Source organism: Calidris pugnax, unplaced genomic scaffold (genome assembly GCF_001431845.1).
Source record: "Calidris pugnax isolate Ruff unplaced genomic scaffold, ASM143184v1 scaffold36, whole genome shotgun sequence".
Lineage (NCBI taxonomy): Eukaryota > Metazoa > Chordata > Aves > Charadriiformes > Scolopacidae > Calidris > Calidris pugnax.
Window position 1 is genome coordinate 213499 of NW_015090825.1, and position 15262 is coordinate 228760.

General features: G+C 42.5%; 1 protein-coding gene across 1 annotated transcript in view; it reads left to right on the forward strand.

Moving 5' to 3' along the window:
* The window catches only part of YBX3 (Y-box binding protein 3), a 28824-nt gene extending 17571 nt beyond the window's left edge, over window positions 1-11253 (forward strand). The window contains exons 6-9 of the mRNA XM_014940186.1: window positions 4045-4136; window positions 9363-9534; window positions 10168-10268; window positions 10701-11253. Of these exons, the coding sequence (XP_014795672.1) occupies window positions 4045-4136; window positions 9363-9534; window positions 10168-10233 (330 nt within the window). The 3' untranslated portion in view covers window positions 10234-10268; window positions 10701-11253. The remainder of the gene's footprint in view (window positions 1-4044; window positions 4137-9362; window positions 9535-10167; window positions 10269-10700) is intronic.
* The last annotated feature ends 4009 nt before the right edge of the window (window positions 11254-15262 follow it).

The window sequence follows — 15262 nt, forward strand, 5'->3', positions numbered from 1 at the left end:
CTTGGATCCCTGTACTGGAAGATGTACACAAGGGGAACAAATTGTGTTACAGCACTGTTTTCCTTTGGCTTGCTTCCATCCCAGTCCCCAGACTGTTTTGGTGTGGGTACTGGACCTCAGCTGTTGTGTGGCTGCTGCCTGATGTCCTATGAAGTAATCTGTGATTTCATAACCAAGACCATAATGCCCTTTCTCTAGGATCATTGACTCAAAGAATTACAGCCTTCAAAACTTGCAAATGATAATTTACAAAAGGTTGTTAACCTGGATGTTCGTTGTCTCCTATTGCTCAGAGGGAGAGGAAAGTTTAATTTGTTGAGGTGACTTTTGACATGGTGACCTTCCTAGGCTTCAAGAACTTTTAGTTGATGTTGGTTAACAATTTCAGTCCAATATAAGAAAAACAAAAAACAACAAAAAAACCCCAAATAAACAACAGAAAACCCCAAAACAACAACACATACACACACATCCCCCCAAAAACCCCAAACAACTCAGCAACAGTTGATTTCACCTACCTCACTGGCATGGTTCTAAGCAAACCAGAGATGCTATCCTTTGTTTGCCATGCTAGATTAAATGGGTCTGTACTCTGTGTGAAACTTACTGGGTCTGGTTTGAACACATTTTGTGAACTTCTCAAGAGTGAAAAGAACCTTGAGGAATCTGAGGTATTTAACCAGCTCCAGTGGAACTGTGTCTGCATTGCACGGAGACTTTTGTGGAAAGGTAGAATTACTTGTTCATATCAGAAATTTCTTAATTGTACCCACTACAGAAAAGAAGCTCAGGTCTTCACTAAACTGTGACAACATAGACATGGTGAGGAGCTGTAGTCAGAAAGTTATAACAGGCAATAAATCATGGAATAACCTTGAGAACTGACGATGCACACATCTAAATACTGTGTGCGTTACTAATAGAAGAAACCTCTGTACCAGTGACTTGGAAAACAAATGAAATAGTTTGAGAGCTGTTTTATAGGCTGACACTATTTCTTGTAGAGAGGAGACCTGAAAATAGGAATAGTGTTATACAAAAGGTAGAGATTAATCTGAAGAGATGTAAGAACAAATGAAGAAGAAATTAGGGGAAGCAGATGGGTAATAAGTTCATTGCAGTTGCAGTTAATGCTTACAAAAATTCTCTTGGGCAATAAAATTTTAGACCTTTTTAGGGTCAGAGAAATCTGTGCAAGATCTTACTGGGGAATTTCAGCCTGCATGCCTATTTTGGCTGCCTTCAGAGGAAAATTTAGAGTGCAGCAGGGCAGCTTCATTCATTTGTCCTTTAGGATGAGCTAATGTTTTTGTTAGAAGGTATTGCAATACAAATTGGGAGGTTCCTGTGAAGGAGACTGAGTGGACAGGGTCATGTGTATGCTAGACATGGTGTGGTGCTTTTAAGAGTGAAATGAAGCTTTCCTAATAAATGAATGTAGCATACTTAATACTGGTATAGTAAAACAAGATCAATCAAAGCTCAGATTCTGTTTTCTGGTCAAACTGTATCTGTTTCAGTGACTTCTGACAGCATAATTGTTTTATTCTGGCACTATACTTCACTTACAGCCAATACACATTTAACAATGGACCATAATACTAATGTAATATGTTAATTGAATTTCTTGTGGTACTATAGAAGATGCAGGAAATTATCAGGACTTCTGGGCTAAGCAATTAATTTGCTTTGCTATTCTGTTTTCAACTGACTGGTTAAGCCAAACCCATTTAAAATGCTGACATAGTAACATTCAGTTCAAGATGAATAGGGAAATGTTTGCATTGGTTTTGAGTAACGCTTCATCAGGTTTAGTCATTCTTTCCTCTGTCACTACAAGAGATGGAGTCTTTTATCTGAGATTCCGGTGCAGCCCTCTGTAGGGAGGAGTAGACTTGGGCTGTGCCATTAAAAACACGTGTAGAAATTCAGTATTGCCTTTTAAAGAGCTGTGAATGCAATGCTGATTGTCAAACCCTATAGGAGAGCTGTGGCTGGTGAAAAATATTGTTGTGTGCCCCTCCCTACAATTAGGATGGTTGATGCTTTGTTAGCTTCTGGCACATCGTCCCTCAGACGAGACCTACAAGGCCTTTGTGGTTCTGAGTTTCTGGTGATGCAGTACCAGAACCAAGTGCTGGTTTCACACGTGCTTGCTCAGGAATCTTGGAGAAGAGAAATGGTGATTAGGCTGGAACACATTCAGGATTGTTTTAGTTTCATGTCTTTAAAGTTATATAGTACAAAGCATCCTGATAGAAATGAAGCAGATTAGTACTGCGCAGTAGACAGAAGTGGTATAATGTCTCTGAGTTTCTGGTGATGCAGTACCAGAACCAAGTGCTGGTTTCACACGTGCTTGCTCAGGAATCTTGGAGAAGAGAAATGGTGATTAGGCTGGAACACATTCAGGATTGGTTTAGTTTCATGTCTTTAAAGTTATATAGTACAAAGCATCCTGATAGAAATGAAGCAGATTAGTACTGCGCAGTAGACAGAAGTGGTATAATGTGACCTTAAACTCAGAAATGTAATTTTCCTTTTGGCTTCTGAGTCTCTCAAGTACTTCTCAACTGCTATCAGATGCTATCAGTTATTACTATCTACTTAATCAGTGGGAGTTCCTGTGGATATTCAGTCATCCTGATCAGTTTTATACATGAGAGAAGATAATAGGTAATGTTATTTGTAATTGTGGGGTTTTTATTGAATTCTGATTTCTTTCTGCTCACCTCAACAGCTGACCCTGTCATATTGTTAAGAATAACTGGTATAGCTATTTCTAGGTATGTGTGAAATATTCCCATTGCCTTTAGGCCATGTCTCTGTGCTTTTTGAAAACTTGGAAAGCTAAAAAGAGTGCTTGAAGTTATTAATGCATTTGGAGGGTATTTTACTGTGGTGAGAGAAGAAGATTGTCCAGGTCAGTCACTGAGGTTCACATAATTCTCCAAGATTTCTTGTTAAAACCTACAGCCTTTCTAAATGTTTGCCATCATGTTATCTTAAAGAAAAGTTCACTGCCCACTGCTAGTTAAAATAGAGAAAAATATGATGGTGGTGGTTAAAATAGCTGTGTAGAAATGGAAGGAGACCTGTCAAATTTAGTGTAGACTACTGAAAGCTGTCAGGAACAACAGCTTTTGTTTCCTGCTGGATCAGATGCAGAAGATGCACTTCTGTTTCTAGGTTTCTTGTTAAATTCCCTTTTTTTTTTAAGGGAAGAATAATAAAATGGTTTCTGTTTCTAGGTTTCTTGTTAAATTCTCTTTTTTTTTTTTAAGGGAAGAATAATAAAATGGAAACTGTAAATAATGTAACCTATTACAAACAGACATTACTGAGGGCTGTCACTTGAAAAACAAAACAAACAGTAAACTAGAAAAATAAAAAAACAACAAACAAAAAGAAAAAACCAAAACAGCCCCAAACTGAAATACAGCTTTATCAGTTAACAGCTGAAGAGGAAATATACCCACTGCCTCTCTGAAAGGTTGAAAATGTTGAATGTGTAAAAGAGTACTTGATATGATGTAGGACATTTTTAAGATCTTTATATTTCTTGATGTTTTTGTGGGAGTTCTCTGTGAAATGGGGCTTTGTGTAGAATGAATCCAGAAGTGATCTCTAGCGAGTTTCAGTATGATGTCTTTCAGTTAGCTTTCCAAATGCAGAAGTGTTCTGATCGATTGCTGCCTCTCCATAACATGTTTACCCCTTACAGTGCAATGTTGTCTTGAAATGCCCTTTCAGAGGCATCTCTCTGTGCTGTCAGGTTCTCTGCTTTTCATGGCAGACAGGAAGAAGTCATTGTCAGCTTCTTAGAGGGACAAGAACAGCATTATTGGCTCTTGTTCTGTCCTACTCTTATCTTTGCCCATATTAAAGCCTTTGGAATATCTGCTGCTTCTTTTTACCCAATATGCTGGTGTTTCTGTACTGATACACTGTTTTTGAACTTGTGCTCAGATCGTTGGGCGCTATAGTTAATATACTGCCCGTGAAATAAGGTAACACTTTATCTTTGTTTTCTTTTGGTTGCAGGGTGGTGAGGGAGAAATAAAGGACGGGGTCACAGAAGGAGCACAACTTCAGCAAGTCAATAGGAACCCTACCTATCGTCCCCGCTATCGCAGGTTTGTATTATTTCCTTTGCTTGTCACTACATTTGGATGCTTTGTGATCTACACAGGCTTCATTAAGAGCAGGAAGCTATATTCCCTGGCATTAATTTGTATGCAGATAGTAGGGACAGTGAGAAGCATTTTAATTCCTAGGAGAAAGGTGAGCCAGGGGAGTAAGGAAACAATTGTAGAATGTGCTTATTGTGCTTGTTGCTTAGAGCTAGGAATAGGTCAAGAAAGAGAGAAGAATTCTTTGTATCCTGTCAGTTTTCACAGTTGAGCAACTTATTGAAGTGAGTTGGAGGGTCTGTGCCTTCCCAGCTGGTCACTTATGCTTTCCTTGACAAGTAATGAATCCAAATCCCACTTGATCTAGGATCAGGCTCGGCCCACCATCTGGAGGGGCAGGCTGTGCTTTATAACTCTTCTTGCAGACTGCAGGCAGTAACGTGCACCTTAGCACTGGACTAGTAGCCTGTGCACATCCAGCTCAGCCCTATGCATCACTCAGGCTTGGGTCTGTGCACTGGTGCTACTTACAGGTACAGAGAAAAGCCAACTGTCCACTAAAAACTGAAGTCATGTCTATCTCTTACAGGCAGCGTTAGAGTTACCTTGTAGTATCTGGTTCTAGGGGAGGGTATTGCTGTCAGTAAAGATCTAAATTTTAGGTTTCTTGATGGCTTCTAAAGGAGAAATAACAAAATCGGACTATTAGAGTTACTCTTGCTAGAACTTTTGGAGGAAGGGGGTGCTAAAGAGACTAGAGAGCTTCCAGAATAATAAAATTCATCAAAATGATTGAAGAGGAAAGAATGTGGAAGTGACTGAGGACTCTGAGGCTGGGCGAAGAGACAAACGAAGATATGTTATAGAGGTCTTCAGAATAATGAGTAGCATGGAAAGGGTGGGTGAAATTATTTTTAATTTTCCTTTTGATAAAATAATATACTATGAGGAGACTTTAAATGAAGGGAGTGGGGAGACATGCTGAAAAACAAAGGGAGGCTCATAGAACCATAGAACAGCCCAGGTTGGGAAAGAATGTGAGCCTTTTCTTTTCCAGGCAGCAAATGCCCAACACCCTCAGTCTTTCCTCATAGGTAAGCTTCTCCAGCCCTTTGATCATCATGGCTTTCCTTTGGCTGTATCCAGTCTGTCTGTCTCCTTTTTTTTTGAATGGTGGGGACCAGAACTGGACATGGTACTCCAGGTGTAGCCTGATAAGTGTTGAGTAGAGTGGGGTGTCCACATCTCTCTCTCCTAGTTGTGCCTCTGTGGATGCAGCCTGGCATCTCCTCTGCCTTTGCAGTGGTGCACTGCTGACTCCTCTTCAGGTTGCTGATTCGGATCCTAAAGCATACAACAGGTTGCTGGAGCTCTTTTTGCCACTGGATGTTGGTGGTGTTAAAAGCTTGCATGAACTTTGGGGAGACCAGTCAAATAACTAGAAGAGAACACCATTATGTGATATCTCTAAATAGGCACGAACTCCATCTGGCTCAGGAAATCTCCAGCGTGGAAAACAATTGGAGACTGGCAGGCAATTTGGGAAGTAGGCTTTCTTGTCTTTATTTTTCCCCTAGGGATTCATAGAACTGGGATAAATGGGTTCTTGAAGATCCAGTAGGCCGTTCTGATATTTTTTTTTTTCTAGTAAAGATCCCTTGGATTTCACATGAACGCTGGGATATACTTCCAGTGGGATATATGGAGTAAGTTGCTGAGTCATCTGTGTTAGTCATCCCTTAAACTGGCCAGTGCAGGATTGTTTTCTTCATTTTCCAGCCTTAGTTCTGACATTACCCCCCCGGCTTCCAGCCTCTGCTCTGAGGGGAACAATTCCATAGCTGAGGAATTTGGTGCAGTTAAAAATATTGGTGTGAAATAACCAGCCTCTGGCTGTCATGCTTATCGGTGTGAAATAACCAGCCTCTGGCTGTCATGCTTTTTGATGTTGCCTCACTTTTTAAAATTCCTTTAAAAGTGGGAAAGCTCATTCAGATTCTTGCTGCCTTGCAACTTGTTTTATCTTGGAGAATGAGTGACAAGTGAAATTAATCCAGTATTTTACTGGGGTTCTTCACAAAGCATTGTGGATTCTGCTCTCAAGGAGAGTTTGTCACTCGCTCTCTTGCTCCTCTTCATCTTGTCCTCGTCTCTCTGTCAAGTAGCTTATGAGGTCAAGTTCCAACACTTTTAGAATTCCAACACTTTCAGAATTTAGAGAGATGAACTATGAAGTGGATGTAATCTCCACTTTTTCATGCACATGTTTGTTCAAAAACAAACAGGAGGAGGTAAATAACAATGGAAGAGCAACAAGAAGCTGAAATTCCTATTTCATAGGAATAGCAATGTTGTCCTCGGGGGCTACCTGTTCCATGCAAAATGGATTCATCCTTCTGGATGCTGGGTACAGAACCATACACCTTCCACCTCTACTTCGAGTGTTTCTATCAGTAAATGTTTGAGCTAAATTTGGCCTTCTTAACTAGGATTGTAGGAACTGGGGTAATACTGATGCTGCTGCTTGTAGGGATGTGAGCAGAATAAATTTCATTCTTGAAAGCCTTCGTTAGCATTGGGCAGTCAGGAATAGCACCACAGCAAGTACAGTGGGGCACCTGAGCTTTTGCATGTAATGCAGGTGAATCACAAGCTGGATAATTTGCCTATAGCTAACGGGAATGTATGCATTTCTGATGCATTCTTTTTCCTGTAAGAGGTATGATCACAGAATCATAGAATGGTTTGGGTTGGAAGGGACCTTGAAGATCATCTAGTTCCAACCCCCCTGCCATGGGCAGGGACACCTCCCACCAGACCAGGTTGCTCCAAGCCCCATCCAGCCTGGCCTTGAACCCCTCCAGGGATGGGGCAGCCACAGCTTCTCTGGGCAACCTGTTCCAGTGTCTCACCACCCTCATAGTAAAAAATTTCTTCCTGAGATAGCTTATTGTGTCCAATAGGAGTGCACAATGTTTCTGTTTGAGTTAACAGGTAGGTATTGCTTGCATTTATATAAAAGCATCAGTGTGACCAGATTTAGTTTATGGTAGATTCCTTTGGAAAAGCTAATGGTTTGGGGGACTGGATAGCTGTGGATTAGTTAAGCCAGCTAATGGGAACTAGAGAGCAGGCAGTGACTCCATCATCACTTCTTCTGTGTTTTAACAGTTTACAAACATTTTTTTTGTACTGGAAATAGGATGAAATGCTCTTGCATGCTGCAGGAACATGGACTTGATAGATTATAGAGAATCTTGAGTTGGAAGGGAGCCATAAGGATCATAGAGTCCAGTTCCCTGCTCCTCACAGGACTACCTAAAACTCAACCATATGATTAAGAGCATTATCCAGATGTTCCTTGAAGTCTGACAGGCTTGCTGCTGTGACTGCTTCCCTGGGGAGCCTGTTCAGTGACCTCTCTGTGAAGAGCCTTTTCCTAATGTCCACGCTGAACTTTGCCTGAGCCAGCTTTGATCCATTTCCTCGTGCCCTATCATTGGTCACCAGAGACAGGAGATCTGCACCTCTCCCTCCACTGCCCACCTCGAGGAAGTTGTAGACCATAGTTACAGACTGTGGCGTGTACATTTGAGATGTAACTATACATTGTAGTTCCAAACCAAAAGCCTCTCTGTCTGCCTTTGAATACAAGATCCCAGAGATCTCCCCATGTCATTACCACGTTAGTGTTAATGAGATCCAACTTGCCTGACTGAGATACATACATACTTCACTTTCTTACATGCTCAAGAGGGACAACATAAGGCAAAGAGGAAAGATCCAGGAATGGTTTACAGGTGGAATTGCAGCTCTCAGGAATTGCACCATTAATTATGAAGAAGGCTGGACTGGTGTAGAACTAGTCCAAGGTGAACTTGGCAGAGTCAGTCGGTGTGGTCGCTAAGAGCGTTATCCAGATGCTCCTTGAAGTCTGACAGGCTTGCTGCCGTGACTGCTTCCCTGGGGAGCCTGTTCAGTGACCTCTCTGTGAAGAGCCTTTTCCTAATGTCCACGCTGAACTTTGCCTGAGCCAGCTTTGATCCATTTCCTCGTGCCCTATCATTGGTCACCAGAGACAGGAGATCTGCACCTCTCCCTCCACTGCCCGCCTTGAGGAAGTTGTAGACCATAGTTACAGACTGTGGCGTGTACATTTGAGATGTAACTATACATTGTAGTTCCAAACCAAAAGCCTCTCTGTCTGCCTTTGAATACAAGATCCCAGAGATCTCCCCATGTCATTACCACGTTAGTGTTAATGAGATCCAACTTGCCTGACTGAGATACATACATACTTCACTTTCTTACATGCTCAAGAGGGACAACATAAGGCAAAGAGGAAAGATCCAGGAATGGTTTACAGGTGGAATTGCAGCTCTCAGGAATTGCACCATTAATTATGAAGAAGGCTGGACTGGTGTAGAACTAGTCCAAGGTGAACTTGGCAGAGTCAGTCGGTGTGGTCGCTACTGGCTTGTTTCTTCTCATTCCCCTCTACAACTACCTGAAAGGAGGGTGTAGAGAGGCAGGGGTTGGCCTCTTCTCCCAAAGGACGAATGACAAGACCAGAGGAAATGGTCTGAAGTTGGGGCAAGGGAGATTTAGATTAGATATTAGAAAGAACTACTTTACTGAGAGAGTGGTCAGGCCCTGGAACAGCCTGCCCAGGGAGGTGGTGGAGTCACCATCCCTGGAGGTGTTTAAGAAACGTGTAGACATGGCTCTTCAGGGCATGCTCTAGTGCCCAAGGTTATTGGTTTATGGTGAGGTGTTGAGTGTGGGGTTTAGTTGGTGGGTGCGGTGTTTTTGGTGGGCGTTTGGTGTGGTGTGTTTTGTATTTGTTTGGTGGTGTTTTTTTTGTTTTGTTTTTTTTTTTTTTTTGTGGTTGGACTCGATCTCAGAGGTCCCTTCCAACCACTAAGATTCTGTGATTCTCCTAGCTAGCAATTCAAATAGGCTAACTGCCTATTTAGTGTAGGACACTACATTAGACAGTAGGATATGCTGATGTAGCTTCAGCAGTGAGGAGACACCCAGGTGACTTGTCTAACCCAATAAAACAGCTCTTTCCCTTGCAACTATCTGCGAGCTGAACTCCAAAGGGATGGTTTGCAACCATTCCATGCTATTACAAGATAGTACTTGGTTAGGTTTTTGCTGAGCTGGTGGTAGTTCAATCTTCTTAGGCTTCTCTCATACTTCACATATATTTCTCCCTCTCTTCAGAGGGCCCCCACGTCCACGCCCTGCCCCAGTGGCTGGAGAGGCTGAAAACAAAGAGAACCATCATGAGGCCAACGCTATGAATCAGCAGCCCCTTCGTCGTGGGTATAGGCGCCCCTACAACTACCGGCGTCGACCTCGTCCACCCAATGCTCCAGCTCAGGATGGGAAAGAGGTGAGCGTGCTCCTGGCAAAATATGGCAGAGACTGAGTTTTGGTGGGACGAATGCTCAAGACCTTTTGTCCTGTGGGGGTTTTACCAAGTGCGGTGCTGGAGGAGCCTGGCCAGGTTCAAATTGCTGATGATTGAAGGTCATGGGTTTAATTGTCTGTTCCTTGTGAACTTCTTTGAGGAGTTTATCTTAAATAGAACCAGTAGTAGGAATAGGGACCACTTCTGGATAGTTCTTAATTGGGGTCAGACTGTAACAAATACTTTTGAAACGGAGAAAAGCAGTGTGTTTTCTGGCTTCCTCAAACCTTCAGTCTGTATGTAGTGTAAGAGATGGATGTGAAAGCTTCAGATCCATTTCCTGAATTGTTTGAGCCAGATTATTTCAGGGAACTGTTTGTAAACACAAATTTTTACCTTAATGAGGAAAGACTTTCTCATTCTGCATCTACTTGAGCTGGTCCCTTGACAGAATATGCTGTGTAATACTGTAGAAGATACACTAAAGCTTATATTTTTCTGAGGATTCATCTTCCTTAATTATTCTAAAAACTGGGTTATGCTGGGCCTTCCACTGAACAGAGGAAGGGCCTGAAGGTCAGTCTTTGCCTATAATAAAGCTTTATTGTGTCTCAGACAAAGGTGACTGAAACACCTGCTGAAAATCCTGCTCCAGTGACCGAGCAGAGTGGTGCTGAGTAATGTCCGGCTCCCCAGGCACCTTTACTATCCCTCAGGTAAGGATTATAGATGGTTTTTGTTCTCCAACTGAAGCAGCATTGTGTATACTTCTAAGACTTGGACTCTGGCCACATCCCCCTTATGCATGGCTAGGTATTTGTGGTAAATTCAGAGAGTGCTGCTTAGCAGCAAACAGTTCCTTGGTTTGCCTTTCTCTTCTTTGTCTCCTCTCTCTCTGTATTCGTCACAAAATAAATCTTGCTTCATCAGCCTCATTTTTTTTCAGGAAGATCTATCTGGTCTATATAGCAATATCATCTGCTGGTGAGTTAGTGTGTTTTGCTTTAGGAAGATGCTAATACTCTCAGCAGGATTGGCTTATCCTGTCTGTAGTTATAAGAACTCCCTCTCCACCTGACACCCCACCTCTTCAGCAGGAAAATGAAACCTAGTAAACTGCATTTTTCTTAAATTTGGCTCTTCAACAGGTGTCCTAAAATACAACTCAAAAGTAACACCAAAGAAACACTCAAGCAATAAATTGTCAACAGTGATGACAAAAGCAAAGATTTGAAACATCGGAACTTAAAAGAAAAAAGAAAATAACCAGCAGCTGAGATCCAGGGAACGCCTGCAAGATAGATGCATGAAGAGAGAAAAAAGAGCAAGATTCAGAAAGAGCAACCTCCCCAGTTTCACCAGCAACTGTGGGTTTTTGGTTTTTTTATTTTTTTAGAATTTCACTGTTTCGCTAGTATGAATTTTTCAATTTTTCTTTTGGTATCAAACTGAAAAGGGAAAAAACCCAACCAAAGAACTGAAATTGAAATCAAATGCTTTTTTGTTTTTTTTTATTGGATGCTGGTGCTAAACCTCCCAGGTGTGATGAGTTTTATTTTTTTTTTTCTGTGCCAGTCCTGTTCACTGCAGGACACGGGGAGGAGAAACTTCCACTTTCCTTGGTGAGATGCATTTGAAACTGTGCAGCATGGGTGACGTTCCTCACAAATAAAAGTTATTTCAACTACCAAAAAAAAATAATTCTGCTTCAGTGTGTTTGCCATGTTTGTCTTCAAAATAATGAATTATTTTAATCTTGCTGCTTCAGCATTTTTATGTGAAAATAAGCTGCTCCTTTAAGATGAGATTTCTTGTCTAAAACCATGCTGGGTGATATATGTGCCAGGTGAGGTGGATGCGCTTCAATCCAAAGAAATGATACAACAGAGCTACAACCTACACTGTCCTCTCTGCTTTTCTGACTCAAATGGTGTTAATTGTTGGGTTTTTCTGTTACCCTCTTGTGGCAGGAGTTTTGGGGATTTGGAGTAGGTTACTGGGATATTATTTCCCCATCTGTGCACTAGGTTTCTGTGTTCTGTGAACAGTGGAATATAAGCTCTAAGAGTTCTCTGCCTGAAAAGATAAAATGGGTTTAGGAACTGCCACTCTTCTGTTCCAAAGAGTGGCAGTATATTTTATTTGCCTCTCTGCTTTTTCCTTACTGGAAACCAGTAAAATCTTTGTACCTGTGCCTTCTTGTGTTAATGAGCAAAGTACTTAACCCTCTTACTAATGTGTGTGTGTATTTCTAATGTTCCTCCCTGAAACTTGGATATCTCACAAGTGTTATCAGCCTGCTTCCAGCTGTGGAATATGGGTGCGTTTCTTCAGCTATCTTGTGTCCTTCATTCTCTAGTCCAACACTTCTCACGTTCCTGTCTTGCAGTTGCTGTTATCCAAACCTTTGATAGTAGGTTTATTTCCTTAAAACACCTCTTTTCTGGCCTTGGGTATGCAGTCTTTACCCAGCCTTTACTGAATAACACTGTACGTAAACCTCTCTGGTCTGGAGCAATGCTGTATAACTGTGCACGTGCAGAACTAAATGAGAGCAGAGGTTCTTGGCAGGTACTTTGTGTCCCTGTCTCCTATAGTTTCCCTTTTCTTGCACACTACTAATAATTGAAAAATTTTCTGAGGTTCTCCGGAGACACTTTCTCATGTTACTCCTCAGGAAATGAGAAGTTGGGGGAGTGTAGTGGGATAATTGTGCTCCAAAGCACTTTGCTTCCAGCTTCTGGGAAGGTGAGGAATGGTTCTTGCACTCTGTTGCCTTTGCCTGGGGCATGTGGAGTAGGAGGGTAGGGGAAGGTTTAGTGATGCCCAGGTTGCACTGCTTTGGGGATTTCCTCCTTGCTTTTGCAATGCGTTGGGAACTCTTAACCAGCTGTGGAGTGAAAGGTACAGGCTTGGTTCAGGGGGGAGGATGCTCCTGACTCCCTGGAGTAGGCACACTGCTCTTCCCTGCAAATTTGTGTAGTGTGACCTGCTGTTGCACCTCTGCATCACTTATCCATAGAATAGAATTATAGAATCATTGAGGTTGGAAGAGCCCCTTGGGATCATAGAGTCCAACCATCTACCCTACTCTACAGAGTCCTCCCCTACACCATGTCCCTCAGTACCCCATCTAAACGTCCCTTAACCACATACAGGGATGGTCCCTCAACCACCTCCCTGGGCAGCCTGTTCCAATGCCCGACCACTCTCTCTGTGAAGAATTCCTTCCTAATGTTCAGTCTAAACCTCCCCTGTTGGAGCTTGAAGCTGTTCCCTATCATTCTATTGTTAATTACCTGTGAGAAGAGACCAGCCCCAACCTCTCTACAGTGTCCTTTCAAGTAGTTGTAGAGAGTGATGAGGTCTCCCCTCAGCCTCCTCTTCCTCAAACTAAACAGCCCCAGCTCCTTCAGCCACTCTTCATATGATTTGTCTTCTAGGCCCTTCACTAGTTTCGTTGCCCTCCTCTGCACTCGCTCCAGCACCTCGAGATCTCTCTTGTATTGAGGTGCCCAAAACTGGACACAATATTCAAGGTGTGGCCTCACCAGTGCCGAGTACAGGGGCACAATCACCTCCCTCTGAAAGCACATGGGTGCAGGGATTACTGTGAGGCTGACACCTTGCACTGAATCTGGTACATTTTAGACTGGGAAAGACGTTGAGAGGGACACAGTGGTGTTCTAATGGCTTTCCCTGGAAAATGTAAAATATGACTGCTTTGACACAGGACAAAATTTAGTAAATTGAAGAAAACGAGTAATGCACCTTTTACAAACTCTTAAGTGGAATAATCCTCAGTAGACTTTAGTTCTGTTCAGAACTAAATCTATTTTGGGCAGATTGCAGCAAGGTTGGCAGTTTCACTGTAATATAAACAGATGTAAAATATTCATAAACATTGAAACAGTACTGCAGAACTTGTAATAAAAACTACTTTAACTGCCCTCAGTTCTTCAAAAGCAAGTGGGTTTTTTTCTTAAAAGGAAATCTGACAAGCCAAATAGCCTTTTAAAATTATGATATCTTTTTAATCTTTTCAGAAACATATGTCAGATTTGAATCAGTGTAACAAAAGCACCTAACTAACTAGCTTTATTTTATGACAGGAGAAATAGAGGGAAGGATGCAAGTACTTGCCCTCGTGTCTAGTTTTTTTTTCTGTTATCTCAGTCCTACCTTTGTGATAGGAAGAATCTTTGCATAAAAAAAGAAGCTTGTGATAGACATAACACCCTTCATCCCTGCATTCTTCCTTACAAAAATATAAGCTCAACTCTAGCAAGTCTAAAGCACTTGCTAAAATTGCATATTTTTTTTTTTTTTTTAGATGTCTCAGGCAGGTCATAAATTGTTCCCACTACTTCTCTTGTTAGCTGAAGATTGAGCACCTGTTTTATATTTCTTCAGCCAATAATGAGGGTCAGTTCTCACAGAATCACATGGGGTGGGAAGGGACCTCTGGAGATCATCTAGTCCAACCCCCCTGCCAAAGCAGGTCCACCCAGAGCAGGTCCCCCAGGAACGTGTCCAGGTGGGTTTGAATGTCTCCAGAGAAGGAGACTCCACCCCCTCCCTGGGCAGCCTCTTCCAGGGCTCTGCCACCCTCACAGGAAAGAAGTTCCTCCTCATGTTTAGGTGGAACTTCTTACATTCAAGTTTGTGCCCATTTCCTCTTGTCCTGTCCCTGGGCACCACTGAAAAAAGACTTGTCCTGTCCTCTTGACACCCTCCCTTTAAGTATTTATAAGCATTGATCAGATCCCCCCTCAGCCTTCTCTTCTCCAGACTAAAAAGACCCTCAGCCTCTCCTCGTAAGGGAGATGCTCCAGGCCCCTCATCATCTTTGTGGCCCTCTGCTGTCCCCTCTCCAGCAGTTCCCTGTCCTTCTGGAACTGGGGAGCCCAGAACTGGACCCAGTGCTCCAGATGGGGCCTCCCCAGGGCAGAGCAGAGGGGCAGGATGACCCCTCTGGATCTGCTGCTCACACTCTTCTTGATGCCCCCCAGGATGCCATTGGCCTTCTTGGCCACAGGGGCACATTGATGGCTCATGGTCAGCTCATGGTCTCATGGTGACTATGGTGCTTGTGTATCTGTAAATACAGCTGTGGGTTATTCACCTTAAGGAGAATTTCAGATGAGTGCTTGGTTTGTTTTGTGGTGGTGCGTTTCCTTTAAAGACTTTCAGCTACAAGGATTTTTGCATTTGCAGAGTAGTTAAATGTGCTTTTATACCTACTTGGAGCTATTGTTTTTGTGCTATGTTCGTTCCAGCGTTCTTCCCTTTCATGGGCACTTATAATGGCTCGCTCTTGGAGCGGATTACATTTTTATAGTGTAATCACTTCACAGTGTTTTCATAATACTCTGCTGGCCTGACTGTAACCAGGCTTTTTGCTCGTGAAGGCTGCTGCCTGGCAAAAGTATTCCCTGTGGCTCATGATCTTTTGAGGAGCGTAAAGAAGGGAAGAAGAAAGGTCTGTAGGCCTTCGTCTGTGCATTGTTTCATTTAAAAGTAATAGTCTTGCGATAAGAAGATATTTACTGATACAGGATATGTATATCTCTGAAAACTTCTGCGTTGAACAATAGTATATCCACGTGCAGCCTTTCCCACCTGCTTCCACGGGAGGACTGTACACGGGTGCAGCAAATGCCTTGGAAGAGAAACAGACTTTCTGCCACAGTTAGAAAAACTTTGGAAA